Here is a 20,570-nt window from a genome sequence, read left to right as displayed (position 1 = left end):
CAAGTTCTAGGTCAGCCTAGACTACATAGTGAGACCTTATCTCAAAAGCCAAAAAAAAAGAGGTTCACGTGTCGCTGTGTAATGAATGTTTCTGAATAAAAATGACATCAGAATTCTTTGAGATTTCTATAGCAAGAATGTGAAGGACTGATTAATATTGAGTATGATCTAATAAAAATTAAAATTTCATTTGGCTCATTTTTCCTAGGTAATTTTTGTGCTGAATTAAGTTTTTCACATAGATTTCATTACTTACTACAAATTCAGTAGTGCGCATTGAGCCTTTACAGACGTAAGTGGCAGGGTATGGTGGTAAATGCCTGTAATCCCAGCATTCAGGAAGCAGAGACAGGACTGCTGTGTGTTTGAGAACAGCCTGGGCTACAAAAAGATTTTATAGGCATGTGTGTATCTCTATATGCAGAGGGAGAAAGCCATGAGCAAAATTTTAGTTGTTAACATTTTTAATGGCATTGAGCACGCTGCCTCAGCACTGTAATGATTGAAAATGTATTAAATGATTTAGTGAAATACTAGCACTCAGAAACTAATGTTAAGTTGCTTTTTAAGTGCAAAACCTTTATATATTTAACCATGTATTTCCAATAAATTCTTTGTATGGAGAGATATATTGGAATTATTTTACAGGTGCCAGACTACTATGACATCATTAAAAAACCCATTGCCTTAAATATAATTCGTGAAAAAGTGAATAAATGTGAATATAAATTAGCATGTAAGTAATTTATGTTTTCTTTTGAAAACTTTTTCTGTTCAAAAGACGGGCTGTTTTTGTTTTAGATGATGTGTTAATATAGTATTATATGAATGATATCTCAAGAGCTCCCTAGAATGCTTATCATTGCACATGGACAAGAGACATGGATTAGGTTGAACTTGTTTAAGGTATTTTATAGAAAAGAAGTTCTTGATTAATTACATAATATATGTAATTACATAAGTGCACACTTTCAACAAAACAATTTTAAAATGTTTTATAGTTAAGCAGTTCTGCTAATTTGTGTCAAAATCATCTCTTTCTAAGGAAAACTGTGAGTTTACATTTTCTTAATGAAGCTTCCAGCTATGATACAAACAAAAATTATATTTATAATGTATGTATTGTCATTCTAATCTTGTTGACTTTTTTCCTTTCTAGCTGAGTTTATTGACGATATTGAATTAATGTTTTCGAACTGTTTTGAGTACAACCCTCGTAACACAAGTGAAGCAAAAGCTGGAACCAGGCTTCAAGCATTTTTTCACATTCAGGCTCAAAAGCTTGGACTCCACGTCACACCCAGTAATGTGGACCATGTTAGTACACCACCTGCTGCAAAAAAGTCACGAATCTAATTTTTGTCCTTCTGAAGGATATAATTTTTCAGGAAAAATTGTTCATAAAAATAGAACATTAAATCATGCTCTAAAGCAAATGTATGTATAAAGCAATAACAACTGATTAACCACTTGAAATGTGGCCTGCACTAGTCTCAATTTTAATATTAAGCACTCAGGAGAATGTAGGAAAGATTTCCTTTGCTACAATTTTGTTCAGTATCTAATAAGTTTGATACAGTACTGGTTTACAGAGGTTTTTGTACATTTTGAGATCATTCATGTGTGCAGATATCTTGGAAAATATTTTTCAACATATGATTTATTTTGTCATTGATTCATTTTTTAGAAGTTGTGGTATTAAGGGAGAAATATCTACACAGATGGGTCTTCTGCTATAGCACACTTTAGAAAAATATGTACATCCTAAGAATTGTTTAATGAGCACATTCTTTCAACACTACACATGAATGGATCCAATTTTATATCCCTTGAAGTGCTGTACCAGTGCTGACTGGACATATTAAGTCTGAGTTTATTAACTAGATATTTATTTAGCATTCAGAGTAATTTGTGAATTTGTTTTGTATTTATAAAATTTATACTTGGAAATTGTTAATTTTTTAAATATTTTACTGTTTTTATTTCTGATTTCCTCAATGTTCAAATATGTCACCCTTCCTTTCCCCCTGACAGTTCTTTCAGTTTTACAGAACTGTTTCTGTGTACAACTTTTTAAGTGTACAAATAAAATGACTTTTTTTTTCAAATATTCTTAATTTCTGGAATTTTTACAAATCAAAATTAGACTTCTGCATGTGACACATACATATTATGGGAACAAATATTATATTGTACCTGAGTGTCTCTAGCAGTAAATTTTTTTTGGCCCAGATACTTATGGAATAAGATAGCTCTCATTAGTCAGTAAAATTCCATGCATAGATTCTTAATAAATGGATGCAAGAAAGTTTGGAAGTTAAGTGTATTAAGCATCCTCATTAAGGGTTGAGAATATAGTTCAGTGGCACAAGTACCTGCCTGGCAAGTATGAGGTCATGAGTTTGATCCATGGTACAAAAAAAATAATAATAAAAAGAATCCTAGTTAAGGGGGCTGAGTATTCAGTTGAGTGTCACAATGCCTGCCTGGCAAGAATGAGGTCCTGAGTTCAATTTTTGGTATCCAAAAAAAGAATCCTAGTTAAAAAGCTATACGGTTTAGCTTTCCATTAGTAGGACAAAATATCTGATACATACAACATAAAGAACGTTTATTTTGGCTCATGGCTTCAGTGGTTTCAGTCCATGGTCTGCTGCCTTCAAATAAGGAACATCACAGAGACCGGTGTGGCAGAGGAGAGCTGCTCAACTCATAACAACCTGAAGCAGAGAGCAGGGAGGAGCCAGAGAGGAAGAAACCAGATATAGTTCCCAGAGTCACACTCTTGTGATTTCCCAGACACACCCAGAGTGTGCTTTTCTAATTTCCTAGATATTTATTAAGCCAGTCAAGTTGACAAGGTAATTATCCCAAGTCTATTCTCTGTCAAGCTGATACCCCAACACACCTTAAGCCATACTTAATTTCCAAATAGATAGCAAGATCTCAACAGTTCTCAAGTACAAATCTAAAGACTCCTCTGAGACTTAAGACTAACAAATACTTAGTTGTGAGTTCCTATAAAAATAAAAAGCCAGGGGCTTGGGATTTAGCTCAGCACCATAAGCACCTGCCTTGCAAGTGTGCAGTGATGAATTCGATCTCTAGTACCAAAAAAAAAATAGCCACAAAAATAAAAAGCGAAGCCGGGTGTGGTGGCTCCTGCCTGTAATCCCAGCACTCCGGAGGCTGAGGCAGGAGGATTGTTGCGAGTTCAAGACCAGCCTGGGCTACAAAGTGAGCTCAAGACCAGCCTGAACTGCATAGCAGGATACCCTGTCTCAAAAAAAAGACAAAAGTAATAATAAAATAAAAAATAAAAAGCAAGGTACAGTGATACACACCTGTAATCTCAGTACTTAGGAGGTTGATGCAGAAAGATTGCCATCAGTTCAAGGCCAGTCTGACTCCATTGTAAATTCAAGGACAGCCTGAACTACATAGTTAGACCCCATCTTTAGAAACAAAACAAAAAAGAAATCTTATATCCTAACATTGTAATTACATATAGTGTGGATTTGGGGTTGGTTTATTTGTGGTACTGGTGATTGAACAAAGGGCTTTTTGCTGAGCTACATTACAAATCCTTTTTTTAAAATATTTGATTTTGAGATGATATCATTGAGTTTCCAGTCTGGGCTTGAACTTTTCAGTCTTGCTTTAGCCTTCCAGATTGCTGGGGTTACAGGCATGTACTACTATGTCCAGCTGCAATGTGGATGTTTTAAGTATTAAAAAATAAGAGACTGGACATACTGACTATAGCTAAAAAGAACGTATTATACTCTTGAAAGTCAGTAACTAGGGCTGGAGATTTAGCTCAGTGGCATAAGCGAGTGTCTGACAAGCATGAGGTCTTGAGTTCAATCTCTCATACCAAAAAAAAGTGATTAGATTTTAAGTGTCCTTACTATCAAAAATGTAAGTAACTCAATTTAGCCACTCTACAGTGTATACATACTTCAGAATACCATGTTGTACACAATTTGTCAATTAAACCTAGAATTTTAAAGCCTGGACTTACCAGGGACTTGAGGGAAAAAGTCATGAAGTACTGAACAAATAGAGTACAGAAGATTTTGTAATCCCAGCATTCGGGAGGCTAAGGCAGGAGGATCACTGCAAATTTGAGACCAGCCTGGGCTACAAAGTCAGAACTGCATACTGCATAGTAGACTCTGTCTTTTAAAAAAAAACGCTGTGTGGGCCAAGGATTTAGCTTATCAGGGCAAGCACAAGGTCCTGAGTCAGTTTTCAATACAAAAAAAAAAAAAAAAAAAAAAAAAAAAAGCTATGTGTAGTAGTATATGCCTGAAATCCCAGCATTTGGGAGGCCAAGGGAGGAGGATCACTGCCAAGTTAGAGGCCAGCATGGCTACATAGTTCAAGGCCAGCCTTGAACACAAGCAAGACCCCACTCAAAAAAGAAAACCCCACAGGAAATGGCTTCATTAATATCAGATAAAAAATGGAGCAAAGGAAATTTCCAAAGACCAAAATAGATATATGACAGTAAAATTTTCTATCTGCCAAGAATGGTAATAGTAGCTGGGCATTACACCTAGAATCCTAACATTCAGGAGGCTGAAGCAGAAGGAGCATTGCAAGTTCAAGACCAGCCTGGGCTACAAAGTTAGCTCAAAGCCAGCCTGAACTGCATAGCAAGATCCTGTCTCAAAAAGACAAAGACAAAACACAAGAATGATAATCTTCTTGTGCATGATAAAACTAAAGATAAGTATACAATTACAGGTGAAGTCAGCAAGCCTCCCTTTTAACAATAGAACTACTCAGAAAATAAAGATATAGAAAAAGTAAACAATAGCATCAGGCAATAGGATTCATAGGTTTGTAGAATACCGCACTGAACATAAATCAAGGTCAATCAGATCCTGACCATAAAATAAACTTCAACAAATGTAAATGAATAGAGTGATTTGTGACCATGATGAAATCAATAATGAAGATCCAAAAAAACACTTGAGAACTAAACAAACTCTACAAGATAGTCTATGGTCAAGGAAGAAATTTTGAGAAAAAAACATACTGAGAGAAGAAAAACTTAAAAATGCTTTCCTATTCCAGTAAGCTGTCTGAGGTGACCTAGAATGTGGTCTGCTGCTCTCTGGTCTCAGGAAACTCCCACAAAATCATGCAAATCAGGAGAGTCAAATCTGCACATTCAGTTTAAGAACCCCAGTCATCAAAGGAGTGATATCCAAGAGGCCATCCAGTGTCTGAAGGAGTCACTCCTAACAGAGGGAGTAGTACCATTCTGGGGTACAACTGTGGCACTGGCAGTCATGCCTAGGCTGGCAGGGTGGGATCAGGGTCACTGGCCTGAAAGGAGTGCTGAATTTAGGGTGTACATGCTTACAATGCAGAGCAATGCTTGAACTAAGGGTTTAGCCATAGATTTCGCTGGTCATAGGACACATCCAGGTGAACAATACAGAGCTCAGGGTCCGGTTAATCCATCCATGAGCACCCCCACCACATGAGATGATCCTGCTGAAAAGGAACAAACTGTTCCTAAACCAGTGGAAGAAGTTGCACAGAAGAAAAAGATACCCTGGAAGAAACTGAAGAAATAAAAACTTACAGCCCAGGAATAAATTAAACATAGGGTAAATGTAAATAAAAGTAAAAAAAAATTCAAGCCATATCCTTTTGCCTTAATAATCTTACACCGTTTCAGTTCATCTTTTTCCTCTGTAAGGTCTAAAGGAGTCAGACCAGTGCTTCTCTTGAAAAACAAAGACTATTTCTTGGAGGATAATTGACAAACCAAAAATCAGAATACTTGGTGGTCCACCCTGTGTAATAGAAGATCAGTAGCCACTAGTTTTAAGCTGATGGCATCACTAGGAACAATGTGGTCACATCTGGGAGAATCAAAGTTGTGGAGAGTTCCCATGAGTTAGAAATTGAAACAGATTCAACACCCAGCCTAAATTTTTTCTAAGCAGAGCTGAAAAAGCCACTCTCCCCTATACTCAGAACGAAGTTCGAAAGGCAGAATCATCTTTCTTGGCAGTGGTTCTTTTAAGCACATTTTTTAAAATCTAAAAATATCAAATATGATGGTAAAGGACTTGACTCCCATGATGAGGCCCTAATTTTGACCCCCGCCTAGTACTGCAATTAAAAAACACAAAGAACCTGGGTGATGGCACACACCTGGAAACCCAGAATTCAGGGGGCTGAGGCAGGAAGATCCTCATGACTTTGAGGCCAGCCTAGGCTACATAAATAAGTTCAGGGCCAGCCTGCACTACATAGTGAGACCCTATCTCAAAACAAAACAAAAACTTTATTAAAGACTCCACAAGCCTTTGAAATGAAATCCCAAAATTGTTTGACAGAAGACTACCAAATTTTCTCCATTCAAGGTGCCTTTGAGAGAGGAGAGGAGGGGAGGGGAGGGGAAGAGCACATGGAGGAAACCCCTTGGGCTGAATTTAAAACCCTCTATATTAGTTCCGATGGTTTCCGACAGATGTCGCTGTGTTTATTTAATTTTGTAATGATCCAAGAGCACATATGGATTTGCTGTGGGCATCATGGACCCCAAGGCACAGTTCAGCAGAAAGTATAAAGGTTTTGTGTGGACTGCCCCTCACTCTTTGCTTCTCCCGCCACATCTTGTCCTTGTCCATTCCACTGTAGCTCCACTGGCCCTGTGTTTTCCCAAAAGAGCCAAGCTGCTTATAAACTCAGCCTTTCTTCAGGCAGCAGGCTCTTCATATGTAGAACTTCCCCATTCTGCATCCATGTAGGGACTTCTCATGGTGCCAGGGACCACATGGGTTGTTTTTGTTTGTTTATTGTTTTGTTTTTGTACTAGAGATTGAACTCATGACCTCGCACGTGCCAACCAGTCACACCGCTGAGCTAAACCCCTAGCCTCACCACATGTGTTTTGCTCACTATTTTACACAGGAGCATAGCATAAGGCCTGGCACACATAGTGGGAACCCAAAACTTTTTAAAAAACATTTCACTAGGCATGGTGGTGCATAAAGCACTTGAGAGGCTGAGGCAGGAGGATCACCAGGTCCTGGCCAGCCAGTGTAGGATTACAAAATGATATAGGTACTTGGGAAAGCAGTGTGACAGCTCTCGAAATGTTAACATAACCATATAGCCATATACTTTGTCTCAAAAACATACACACCAAGTCCCAATTGACTAAGAAATAAATCTTCAGGAATTAATCCAGACAAGACAAATTCCTTTCTTGTTAGCATTTCAACTCTGTAAGTAATTATGAATCTATAATTTAGAATATGATTGTTGTTTTGTTTTGTTTTATGAGACAGGATCTCACTGTGTAGTTTAGGCTGGCCTTGAGCTCACTATGTAGCCCAGGCTGCCCTTGAACTCATGGCAATCCTCCTGCTTCAGACTTCTAAGTGCTAGAATTACAGGAAAGTGCCATCACAGAATATGATTATCAGTGTAATGGCTCACACCTGTGATCCCAGCACTCAGGAGGCTGAGGCAGGAGGATCTTTTTGAGTTCTAGACCAGCCTGGGCTACAAAGTGAGCTCAAAGCAAGCCCAAACTGCAGAGCAAGACTCTGTCTCAAAAAAACCACACACACACACACACAATATAGTTGTTACCATATCAAGCCCAGGGCTTCAGCAAACTACATCAAAGCAACATTCTCTGCTTTGGGTACCCTTCCTTTTCCTGCCTAACACTCACTGGCTCCTGAGACCCAACTGCAGGCTCACACGGATATGCTGAGCATGCGCCCTGGCAGCCTGCCTTGCCTGGTTCCGTATGCAACAGCATCTCTTCTAGGTAAAGACCAGGTTATTTTTATCTTTGTATTCTCTTCTCCAGGAAAGATGCTCAATAAACGATGAATGTGTAGAATAAATAACTTTATTTTGTTTGGTTTTGGTTTTTGAAGTATTGGGGATTGAACCCAGGGCCTTTGTGCTGACCTAAACTCCCAGTCCTTTCTCTTATTTTCCTCTTGAGATAGGGTTTCATTAAATTGCTCCAGCCTGGGCTCTAATCCAAGATCCTCATGCCTCCGAGTGCTGGGATTCTAGGTATGGCACCACTCTGACTTTTTTCATTCCTGTATTTACTTTTTCAGTCTCTCTCCTGCTCTTATTCATGTCTGTTAATAGAGTTTGCATATCTACAATTTCAATGTCTGTATAATTTTCTTTGATTTAAAAATCTACAGTTCTTTTTTTTTTAATCGGTACCAGGGATCAAACTCACGACTGCCTGCATGCAAGGCAGGCACTTATGCCGCTGAGCTAAATCCCCAGCCCCAAATCTACAGTTCTGGATGGGCATAGTGTGGAACATCTATAATCCCAGCAGGTGGAAGGCTGAGGCAGGAGGATCACCATGAGTTCAAGGCCAACCTGGGCTACTTAGCCAGCTGAAGGCCAGCCTAGACTATATCGTGAGACCCTGTCCCATAAAACCAAACTAAAAAAATAAAATGGAAATTCCAGAAAGAACTAGTAATGAGATGTGTAAGACCCAACATTGAGTTTTGGAGATTGAAGAGTGAGTCACCAAGATCAGACTCTGGCACATGGCTCCCACTGTTTATCTTCTAGTCCTTAGCTCTAACTTGGGTTTATAATATGCAGGAGCACCCCATCCTCAGTATGAGCAGGGCATGGCCTGGGACAGGCCAAGTACTTGATAGATGCATGAGGAGGTTGCTGAGTATTCTTGGGCTCATCCTTGTCTCTCTCAGGGAGTAGCCATGGGAGCAGAGTGTGACACTTGACAGGGTGGAGTTCAAATAGAAAATAGAACTTTTCTGCACAATCTTCCTGATTCATTGTTTTTGATAAGCCTTGAAAAAATGAACCTTTTTTTTTTTTTTTAAAGACAAAAGTCTCACTACGGAGAGCAGGCTCACCTGCAACTCACAGTGATCCTCCTGCATCAGCCAAAAGTGCTAGGATTACAGGCATGCACAAACCTGATGAAAAATTATTTTCTTTTGTATGCTCAGAGCCTCCATCCAGATTGCCTCTTGGGCATATACACTTGGAGTGGTCACTTTAACCGTTTTCTAAGGAGTGTTCAGTAAACACAGCCTTCAGGATCAATGATTGGAACTGCTTAGTGTCTTTGGCCTATGAGTTGTTGCAATTAGCACATTCACAGATACCCTATGTTCTTACTTCTATATGGAGGCTAAACACACTGATTTTTAGCTGGATATGGCAGCACACACATGTAATTCCAGCATCAGGAGGCTGATGTAGGAGGATCACTTTGAGTCCCAGACCAGTATAGGCTACCTAGTGAATTCAAGGCCAACCTGAACTACATAGTAAGACTCTGTCTCAGAAAAAAGAAAGAAAAAATATTTATCTCATAGAAGCACAGAGTAGAACAGTGGTTACCAGAGGCTAGAAGGGCATGAGAAAGGATACAGAAAGATAGCAGCTATAGGAGTACAGTTGGGCAGGAAGAATCATTGCTAATGTTCTATATCACAGTGGGAAACTGGCTGGCAATTAATTGTGTATTTAGAGATGATAAACATTAGACATGATGATGGGTGGGCCGTAACCCTGATCTGGTTATTATACAGTATGTATGTGCCTTGAAATAGCAACTTGTAAATATCACCCCATAAATGTGTAGTTACTACGTCACTTAAAAATTTAAAAGCACATAATTTTAAAAATCAGCACTTTACCTTCCATCTGCACAGACAGTGATAATAGCACAAGGGTTCCTATTCCTGCAATGGTGAGCAGCTTTACACATCATCACACTTGACCTGACAACCCCATAAGGAAAGAGGTGCAGTCACCCTCTTTACACAGGAGGCAACTGAACAGTAGAGTGAGTAAGTTAGGGCCTGAGATTGCCATTAACAGAGTCACAGTAGAGATTCCTCCCAGAAATTCCTCACTTAGTTCCTGGTAACTGTTTGTCACTGCCATCCACCTGTGGCCTAGTAAGTACATGATTATAGCTCCTGTCGTCCTGCAGGCCGGCTCAAATGCCTTCTGTCCCACCTGTTAATTGTTTGCCTGGAGTTGGAATTACTCCAGAAAGCTGGTGTAATGGAAGGCAGATAGCAGCCTCCCAAAGCTATTCCTGTTCTAGTCCCAGAACCTGTAATATGCTCCCACACACAGCAAAGGGAGGCCTGCAGGGCTAAATTGAGGCTGGGGGGGGGGGCATTTTATATGCAACTACCAGATAGGATCCAAGATAACACTAATGGTCTGTACCAAGGAAAGAGGGATGCAGGAGAGATGGAGGAACAGAAGCAGAGGTTGGAGGAGGCATGTCTTAGTTACTTTTTACTCGTCGCTGAGACAAAATACCTAAAGCCCAAAGTTGGGAAAGGAAAGGTTTATTTCTTACAGTTTTTGGAGGTTTCAGTCCATACTCAGTTGGCTCCAAGGCAGGCTGGCATGGCAGGGCCACAGTTCATGGCAGCTGCAAACAACAAGGCAGAAACCCATAAGAGAGAGCAAGACACACCTTCTGCCATTACATTACATCCTGGCTCCACCCCTATGTGGGTGTAGCACTGACACAATCAATCCAAGCACTAGACAATGAACCAATCACAAATGTACAATGTAAACTCATGAGGCCTGGGGGCCACAGACATAAACCATGACAAGGCACTTGCTGGCTGGGAGCACCACAAAATGAAAGTGGCCCTTAGAAGGTGGGCATAGCAAAGAGACATCCTTTCCTGCAGCCTCCAAAGAAACAAAGCCCACTGAGCCCTGCAAGACTTTTTTTTTTTTTGTATCAAAAATTGAACTCAGGACCTTGCACTTGTCAGGCAGACACTCATGCCACTGAGCTATATCCCCAAGACTCAGTTCTGATCTCTGACTCCAGAAGAAAATTAATTTGTGTCTTAAGTCACTAAATTTGTGGTAATTTTTTACAGCAGCAAAACAACAGTCATAGACATTCAGATCCCTCTTCCACACACAGGCCAACTCATGCGGTAATGCCTAGCAATGCTGCCACTTTACCTAGTGCTTAGCTTTGGTTCCAACTCAAGAGGAGACAAAGGCAACTGTCACTCTCCTGAGTTCTCAGAGCTGTCCTCACAAGGTCACATGGGTAGGTCTCACTGACAGCTTTCTTTTTGTTCTCTTCAAAGCACTAGAGTGAAGTTGTAATCACTGCAATTGGGAGGCTAAGACAGAAGGATTGCTGAGAGGTCTTGGCCAGCCTGGGCTACATAGTAAATACATGCCAGACTGAACTGTGTAGCAAGACCCTGCCTCAAAAACCAAAAACAATTACGAAAGCACTAGGGTGAGCACTCAAGCATCCTAAATTGATTAGTTTAGCCAGGATCTCACTGTATCTGCCAGGTTTAAGAAATTTACTGAGCAGGACCTGCATCCTTAAGGAGCTCCCACTGGAATGGGGTAGCAGGACATGTAAACAAACTATCACTGTAGAACACAAGAAAATATGTGCAAAGACCAAACTCTCTCTAGTGAAAGATTCCAGGAGTATAGCAGGTACAAACTCCATCTGAGGAGCAGAAGGGGACAGGCTTGGCAAGGGGTGATATGAGAGCTGGCTGGTGACTCAAGTGGAATACCCCAGCTTTGGTGGAAAAGGTTTTGGTCTCTGCCAGAACTGCTGCACATCTTACAGGCTGGAAACAGGAAGGCCCAGAGAGGAAGAGGTCAGGCCCAAGAAACTGCTGACACCTGCCCCACTGCAGATGATCCAAGTGCCAGTCATTCTCTATGATTTCCTGGGAAGTTGAAGAGAAAGATTTCATATACTGTAATATGCTAGCTTCCCTACTTGAGGTTTATGCTTACACAGTGGGAAATTTCTGTCTCTAAATAAACTTAGATTGGGCCACGGATTTAGCTTAGTGAAGTAAGCACTTGTCTGGCAAGTGTGAAGTCATGAGTTCCAGCCCTGGTACCAAAAAAAACCCAAAAATCTTAAATTATAATTTAGTTTAGAAACTAGTTAAGAAAATAAACACAATATATGGAGATAATAATAAGCTAATGTTTACTGTGCAATATCTAACATGTTCCATTTAGGCACATGCCTATTAGCTCAGAATTTAAAAGGCTGAGGTGGGAGAATCACTGCAAGTTTGGGGCCAGCCTGAGCTAGAGAGTTCAAGTTCAGCCTGAACCACATAGTGACCCTGTCTCAAAAAAATATATGTATCTCAGAATCTAAGGCATAACTTTTGAGATTTCCCAGTCCTAAATTTAATTGTGAAAACCACACATACATACATCGTGTTCAGAAGAGTTCTAGACTGAGAGACTAAATTTTTTGCAATAGAGGGAATTGAACCTCTGCCTTTGCACTGAACCAGTTTTTGTTTTGTGTTTTGTTTTGTACCGGGAATCACGACTTTGCACTTGCCAGGCAGGTGCTTGTGCCACTGAGCTAAATCCCCAGCCCTCAGACACTAAATTTTAAAACTGAAAAGGATCTTAAAGATAATGTGGTAGAACTTGATGTATAGATGAAGAACATGAGGTCTGGACACCTTAAGACCTGGGGGGAAACTCAGAAACACACCAGAGTTTCCCTACCCAGCCCACAGTTTTTGCCTGCAAATCACATTTCTAGTTCAGTTTCCTTTAAAATTTACCTGAACAAACAAAACAAAGTCTATCTGGACTTGTCTGTTTTGTTCCCAACCCTTCCACACTATAAAAATTTACCTGTGTAGGCTGGGTGTGATGGCCCACGCCTGTAGCCCTAGCACTGGGAGGCTGAGGCAGAAGGATTGCCATGGTCAAAGGCCAGCCTGGACTACACAAAGAGGGACCCTATCTCAAAAACAAAATAAACAAATAAAAAACAATTATATGTGTTTAGCGTATCATCTTCATAAATTTAACTGTTGATCAGAGTTTTAAATTCATTACACCACGATTATAAATGAGATAAAAATAGTAAAAGCCGGGCGTGGTAGCTCCCGCCTGTAATCCCAGCAATCGAGAGGCTGAGGCAGGAGGATCACTGTGAGTTCGAGACCACCCTGGGCTATAAAGTGAACTCAAGGCTTTCTCGAAAGGCATTAGAGAGACCCTGTCTCCAAAAGACACTCACACACAAAAAGGTAAAAGATACATAAGTGTATCTTTCATTATAAATAACAAACACAGTGCTTCGTTTGAAACATTTTTATTATAAATTCAAAGTATTCAATCTCTATTTTTGAAAATTTCCTCATGATATAAAGTAACTTTTTTTTTTATCGGTACCGGGGATCAAACTCACGAGTGCCTGCTTGCAAGGCAGGTGCTTATGCCGCTGAGCTAAATCCCCAGCCCCATAAAGTGACTTTTTTTAATGACAAGTGAGATACCCTATTTATCAAAAAAAAAAAGTCTGAGAAGCAGCGCGGTCGGTCGGGCGCCAGGGCTCGGCAGGAGCCCGGCCGCGAGGGAGAGGCCGCCGCTGCGGGCGCGGCCCGGCTCCACGCGGCTCCCGCGCCAGGACGCGGTGGCCCAGGCGGCCGGGAGGTCAGCGGTGTCGCCGCGGAGCGCCACTACTCACCTCCATCACTATTTCAACCACGGAACTGTGGGTGGTTTTAGCTATTTCTCACCTCCGTTTAGCATTTTGTTTTTGCTAGGTCCTTCAATCAACTGAGTAAGCTCTGAGTGTTTATTCTCGGTTAGCCATGAAGGAAGGAGCTGAGCAATTCACGCAGATTTGGGGCTTTCCCAGAGAGATTCACAAACGCTGAAATTCAGCCCTGTTTGGTGAACTACCGGGAGCAGCGCCGTGGAGGGCGCCACCCGTTCCGGCACAAGGACGGCGGGGCCCAGCCCACGCCCCGGGGTTCCGGAGGTCGCCAGAGGGGCGGTGGGCTGGGTGGGGCGGGCTGGGTGCAGACGCCCCAGGGCCAGACTGGGGCGTGGCGGGCAGGCCCGGGCAGGGCCACGTGACCGCCCCGCCCTGCGGCTCGCCGGCCCCGCCCCCCGGGGCTGCAGCTCCCGGCGTGCTCCGCACTCGCCGCCGCCCGCCCCTCCTCTCCGCCTGCCAGTGCCGCCGAGCCCCAGCCGCCGCCGCAGTCTCAGCGCGGGCACTATGGTAAGGCGGGCGCGCGGGCCGGGAGGCTAGGGCGCGGTGAGCGGAGCCCCCGGGCGCGGCCCTAGGAGCGAGGTCGCCATTTTAACCTGGTTTGGGCCACGGAGGTGGTCGACCCACGCTGCGCCCTCGCTGCCCTCTCTCTGGCCAGCGGGCCAGTCCTCCCCGCAGTCAGGCCGGGCCCTGCGGCTCTTGGATTCCTGGGGGCGGGGAGGCCCGGCGGGCGCGGGCGCGGGTGAGGGGCGGGCGGGCGCCGGGGCGCGGGAGGGTCGGTGAGGTGATGCCTGGCGCGTGCCGCCTCTGCCTTTCGCTTTCTTGTTTTCCGTAAGACTCGCGCTCTGAAATTGCTGTGTGCTTTGAAGGCTTTGGGTCAGGGTCTAGATGTCCTGTAATAAAACCCAAAGGAGAAGATTAAGGAGGTGGAACAACTCTTAAAAATGCTTCCCCGCGGCCAAAAGCTTTTCCACCCGGCCCGTTAGTTTGAAGGAACCTGCCTGTGAGCGGCAGGGGTGATTATGTTGTAGCCGTGGGCAGCAGGAGTTTACACTAGATTCTCTTTCCTTATGAGGAAACGGCAGTGGCTAGGATGACTTTAAAGAAAAAAAATAGTAGAAGCATTCACTGAAATCCGAAATGTTTTTTTTAAGGCCTGCAGAGTTGACACAATACAGAAGGTATTTTTGCTGCTGTTCCTGAAGCTCTGACATCACCCAATGAAATAGGAAACATTTCAGGGATAGAACAACTTGTATTTTGTTCCTTTCGATCCACCTTCCATTTGCTTTTTTTCTCCGCTGTCCTTTAAGAAGGATGAATGGGCAGGATGAATTAGAGAATCTTTAGGTGTGTCGTATAGGGATACTTTAAAATGTGACAAATTGGTTTGAATTACCTGCATGGAGTCCTACACTTTTTACCGTCAAAACAAAATGAATCCTCTAGGCAAACAATAACTGACCAAAACCAAAATACTTGTTCTGATTTAACTGTTCTTTATTTTCAGGCATCTGGAGTTACAGTGAATGATGAAGTTATCAAAGTTTTTAATGATATGAAAGTAAGGAAATCTTCTACACAAGAGGAGATCAAAAAGCGAAAGAAAGCAGTTCTCTTCTGTTTAAGTGATGACAAAAGACAAATAATTGTAGAGGAAGCGAAGCAGATCTTGGTGGGTGACATTGGTGATACTGTAGAGGACCCCTACACATCTTTTGTGAAGTTGCTACCTCTGAATGATTGCCGATATGCTTTGTACGATGCCACATACGAAACAAAAGAGTCTAAGAAAGAAGACCTAGTATTTATATTCTGGTGTGTAAAAACAAAAGAAAAAAGTACTTTTAAAATCCAAGGATTATTATCATAGTCAGTTTTGCCTTTGTTTTTCTAATAAGTGAGATTCAACAATTTTTTTTCCCATAGGGCTCCTGAAAGTGCACCGTTAAAAAGCAAGATGATTTATGCTAGCTCTAAAGATGCCATTAAAAAGAAATTTACAGGTACAAACACTTTTGTGCAAAGAAAGTACTGTTTGCTAATTATAATACGCTAATGAGATTTTTTTTTTTCTTTTTAGGGATTAAACACGAGTGGCAAGTAAATGGCTTGGATGATATTAAGGACCGTTCAACACTTGGAGAGAAACTGGGAGGCAATGTAGTAGTTTCACTGGAAGGGAAACCGTTATAAAATGACAATCAAGTGCCATCTGGATCTTAAGGAGCTTTTCCAGTTCAATCCATTGGAATAGTATTAGGTTTTGTTTTTGTTTTGTTCCCTTTCCACCGGACCCTTCCAACACAATGAATGAAGGAGATACCATTCATTTAAGCAGCTTGTCAGTGATTGCCATTAGACTGTTTAACACCATTACTTTTATGTACAGCCCAAGGAATGCCTTTCCATCTTTAGCCAAAACTACTGGTTACATGCCTCCCTTGCTGCAAGCACTACAATGAATGTGATTGTCAATGTGAATAGCTTAGAATACTGCAGAGGATAAGCTAATTGAATGCCTTGAAAGTATTAGCCACTGGTTAGATGGTTAACTTTTTTCAGTATTATTTATAGTTGTACTTGATTGCAGTTCTGTGAGGCGCTCAGCGTTCATACACCTCACCTGCCTTGGCAAGCCTATTTTTGTGACATGGCAGCACAGATATAACACTATGCATTAAAAGCACTTTTTTTGTAATGAGTTTAATCCTGAAAGGAATGCCAATTTAAGTTTCATTAACTGTGTCATCAGTTTATCTCCTAGTACCTCAGTGTTCATTCTTGTTACCTGTGTATGTTAAATAGCTGTTACAGTAATAATGCCTTTGTGTTTTTTTGTTAAGTGTACACTACTGAATAAGTGTAGAAGTTTTATGTTTACCATGTGAGTCTTGCAACACTACACATAGTTTTAATATCAGTCATGATGGCAATTTCTGTATAAAAGAGCCTTAAATGGAACATTGTTTTGAGATCAAACTCCCTACCCTCACAAAAGTGGCCACGTTGCAATAAAAAGTGTGGCATATTACAGAATGTTTTCTTGTTTTCCTTGGAAATTTTGCAAAATATTATGTGGAACAACTGTTAAGTAAACAGCTATTAATGTCTGCATTGGTCATTTAAGAACTTTTATATGACATTCATGCATGATACTTTCTAGATTTTTTAATTTCTTTGGTTTTAAAAAAAAGTAGAGCCACTTAATATAAAATACCATCCTTAAAGAGTGGTACTTTTATAAACATGTTTATTTTAATATGAAGATCAGAGGGTTTTTTTTGCACTTTGACGTAAGTACTTTTGAATATCTTAGTTTGTTTTCTGAATAAGATGGTTTTTAAAATTTATTTACGTTTCTGAATAGTAGGAAGTTTTTCATGCTTATTTGGCCATAATGAAAAGAAGTTATAAAATGTTCTTCAAAAGTTTCATATTTCTGATGTTTAGAAACATTGAGCCACTATTCATTATGATGCTTTTCCAAACTGAATTGGAAAAAGAAATTAGTATAGCAATCTTAAGCATTAGTAGTGGGATTTGGCCTTAGTCCAGATTGCTCTCCTTATAGAGAATTTGATCTACTCAGTGTGAGCGGTTTGCTGTTAGCCAGAGCTATTTATGGCAAACACATGCTTTTGTATCTTGTCATAGTTATCCACAAATGGCAAAACTGGATTTGATTCTACTGGTATGCAAAACAGGCATGTTAGTAAGCAGTCAGTCATAGCTCAGAATTTAACCTCACAGTTCTAAAAAATTCTTTTATCAGAAAACAGGAAATAAAAATAGCCCCTTTTAAAAAATTGTGTTAAACATGTGAAAGAGATTGGAGTATAATTAGATTTACCCCATATTTTGAAAGATTTTTCAGGTCAGACTATAACATGTCTAGGCTTATATTTATAATTGTATGAATGACTTAGGATCCTTTTTGCCCTAAGTAATTTTATTTCAGGCTTCCAGCTACCCCAGTGAGTTATCCAGGCTTTTCAGTAGCTTTTTGGTAAGGCCAAACTAATAAAGCATGAGAATATTAATGTGTCCTAAACCATATATGTAACTGATACACATACAATGGAGTTTTTTTATTATTTCATTGTTCTAATAATGGACTTCCAAAAAGCAAATCAGTTATGTAATATCTTTTGTTTCTAAGTTGATTCAATGTCCTGTGTCTTTATATAATACTCTTAAACTGATACTTTGTTAGATTGACAAAAACATTAAAGTAGTTCATCTTTGAACTATACTTTTGTGCATAGAGCCAAAATAATATAATTAATAGTGGGTCACATGTTAAGATTGATTTGGCATTTGAAATGATCTTATTTTATAATCATTTATAGTGAAACAATGTTTCAGTTAGCTTTAAAAAATATATGGTGCTAATTAGTAAAATATTGAGGGCAATATTTTACTGCTGGCTTGCAAAATTATAAATGTTTAAAAAATAAAATATATGGAAATTAAAGCTGTTGAGATGTGTTTACTTACACTTTGGAACACTAAAATTCAAGAAACTAATATTGCAAATCAAAAGCACCATTATCTATAGCCTCTTGGAATTTTAGTTGATGTTTTTTATTTACTGATAGCAGTGTTCTTGGAAAACTAAATGTTGAAACAATTAATTTTAGCCTTTTCAGACAAATGTGAACAGTTGGCATTTGTCCCAAACTGGCTGTCAGCTGTCATTTTCCATCATTATGTTAAATAGTATGGCCAGCATTCTGTAGTTACTGTGTCTTTCTAGTACATTAGATGACAAGCCTCTTACTAGGTTTGAATTTCTCTGATACAGATCCTTGAAAGGGCTAATTTATGGGATCTTAGCACTAACGGGCTTTGGGAAAAAACTTGAAGATATTTTTTTTTTTAAAACTCAGCAATGGTAAACCATTGAGAGGCTTGGAGGACTTCATTAGGTTTGTCTCTTAAAACTTGTTCTGCCCTCTTTAGGTCCTGTTTTTGCTTGCAATTTTAATAGTAGTTGGAGATGCAATACAACATGAACATTTATTTTTCTGTGAGGAGTAAAGCTGCTAGAGATGTTCAGGCCACTTCATCTAGTGTTGCTCTTTGGACAGCTGAGTCTATAATGTTCTGTCTCATCTTAGGGTTTAAACAAGTCAGGCTGTTCCTTTGCTTTAGAATCATAAATGTAGGCCAGGGATGTGGCTCAGTGGCATAGCTCCTGCCTGGCAAGCACAAGGTCCTGAGTTCAATTCCATGTACCAAAAAAAAAAAAAAAAAAAAAAAAAAAGCTCACAAATGCTTCTTTCCATGCAGAATTGGGAGTTACTACTACGGTTTCCTCTCAATGTAATTGAGCAAATTATTTATTCTGAGCTTCAGTTTTTTTAGTGCATAATACAAAAATTATATCTGTCTACCATTGCTGGTAGAAAAATAGAAGAGTTTTTTTTTTTTGTTTTTTTGGGGTTTTTTTGGTACTGGAGATCAAACTCACTACCTAGCGCTTGCCAGGAAGACACTTATGCCACTGAGCTAAATCCCCAGTCCCTAGAAATGCTTTTTTGGAAACAGGAAAAATCTACATAAATGTCATAATTCGTTTGAACCATTTATCCTTAATAGGTATAAAGAGATAAACTGGCAAGTTAATAAGATTTATTAAGAATCCATGCACCTCTACTTTGTCATCACTCAATCTCGTTTAAGTACTAATTAGATTATATATAGCATCTTTTTTTAGATACATGAAATGTAGTTCTGCCAGGGTGAGCCAGGGATGTAACTCAGTGGCACAGCAGCTGCCTAGCAAGCACAGCACCATCAGTTTGATTCCCAGTACCCCCCCACCAAAAAACATGCCAGGACAACAGGCTTAGAACAAACTCTGGAAGAGGTGTAGCTACCCTATCAAGAAGGTAGGCTGATATTGAAATAGAATGAGCTGTATTAAGGATCCATAGTCAATTTATTGTGTATCTAGTGGCTTAGGAGTCTCGTGAAGTGTATGATTGTACATCTCTTTCATATTTGGAAACTATCAGATACTCTTGCTATAATTGTATGTTTCACTACATACTTTTCATTCACTCTTGACTCCTGACACCTAATCTGATTGTGAATGTATAGCAGTTTATTAGTTTATTTGGAAAAAAAAAAGGAACAGATTTTTGTGCAAATAGTCATTTTTGCACAGAAATGTGATAAGAGCTAGTGGTATACTGTTGTGGCATATTTTATTTTTTAAATTAAAAAGCACACAAACTAAGTGTGGTGGTACTCACCTGTAATGCCAGCACTTGGGTGGCTGAGGCAAGAGGATTACCATGAGTTCAAGGCCAGCCTGGGATACATAGCAACTTCAAGATGAGACTAAATTATACAGCTAGACCCTGTCTCCAAAAAAGCAAAAATGTACTAAATTACCAGATTAAAAAAAGGCTTTCAACTTATAATTAGACACCATTTTTATTTTTATTTATTTATTTTGGTGGTATTGGGGATCAAGCTCACAATCTTGTGCTTGCCAGGCAAGTGTTTGTGCAGCTGAGCTAAACCCCTGGCTCTAGACACCGTTTTTTAGAAGTAGAAATGACAGTAAAGTATTTTGTTCTAGAAATCATAAAACTTCATTATATCACAGGATGCTGTGAAACAGCTGTACTTCATGAAGTAAGTGGAAAAGAAATTCTTAGGGGATTTTTTTGTTGTTTTTTTATGAGACAAGTTCTCACTTGTAGTCCAGAGTGGCCTTAAGCTCCTGCCTCAGCTTCCCGAGTGCTGGGATTACAGACATGTACCACCATGGTCAGCTTGAAAAGAAGTACGTGGAAATCAGTGTTTAAACCTTTAGTGTGGGGCTGGGAATTCAGTTCAGTGGCATAAGCACCTGCCTTGCAAGCAGGTGGTCGTGAGTTCAATCCCCAGTACCGATTAAAAAAAAAAAAAAAACTTTAGTGTGTACAATAGCAATAGATCAAAGATTTCAAAGAAAAAGTGCCATTTTTTTACTCCTAAT

General features: G+C 40.1%; 2 protein-coding genes and 1 long non-coding RNA gene across 6 annotated transcripts in view; 2 read left to right on the top strand and 1 right to left on the bottom strand.

Moving 5' to 3' along the window:
* Baz1a (bromodomain adjacent to zinc finger domain 1A) overlaps positions 1–2,108 on the top strand; it is a 95,527-nt gene extending 93,419 nt beyond the window's left edge. For all 4 annotated transcript variants that reach the window (XM_063224330.1, XM_063224282.1, XM_063224408.1 and 1 more), the window contains 2 exons: positions 649–736; positions 1,160–2,108. In XM_063224330.1, coding sequence (XP_063080400.1) covers positions 649–736; positions 1,160–1,356 — 285 coding nt within the window. In that variant the 3' untranslated portion in view covers positions 1,357–2,108. The remainder of the gene's footprint in view (positions 1–648; positions 737–1,159) is intronic.
* Positions 2,109–13,152: 11,044 nt separating this feature from the next.
* The window catches only part of LOC134470656 (uncharacterized), a 47,835-nt gene continuing 40,417 nt past the window's right edge, over positions 13,153–20,570 (bottom strand). The window contains exon 3 of the long non-coding RNA XR_010039689.1: positions 13,153–14,466. This is a non-coding gene — a long non-coding RNA (uncharacterized LOC134470656). The remainder of the gene's footprint in view (positions 14,467–20,570) is intronic.
* Positions 13,961–16,612, top strand: Cfl2 (cofilin 2). Its single transcript, XM_003471891.5, has 4 exons — positions 13,961–14,083; positions 15,084–15,391; positions 15,503–15,579; positions 15,657–16,612. The coding sequence occupies exons 1-4, from the start codon at positions 14,081–14,083 to the stop codon at positions 15,767–15,769; spliced, it is 501 nt and encodes a 166-aa protein (XP_003471939.2). The 5' UTR covers positions 13,961–14,080; the 3' UTR covers positions 15,770–16,612.

The sequence above is a fragment of the Cavia porcellus genome, unplaced genomic scaffold (genome assembly GCF_034190915.1).
Source record: "Cavia porcellus strain 051 isolate PalLab524CR breed Dunkin Hartley unplaced genomic scaffold, mCavPor4.1 scaffold_1, whole genome shotgun sequence".
NCBI classification, from domain to species: domain Eukaryota; kingdom Metazoa; phylum Chordata; class Mammalia; order Rodentia; family Caviidae; genus Cavia; species Cavia porcellus.
Note: the sequence above shows the minus strand (reverse complement) of the source record. Positions and strands in the feature narration are given on the sequence as shown.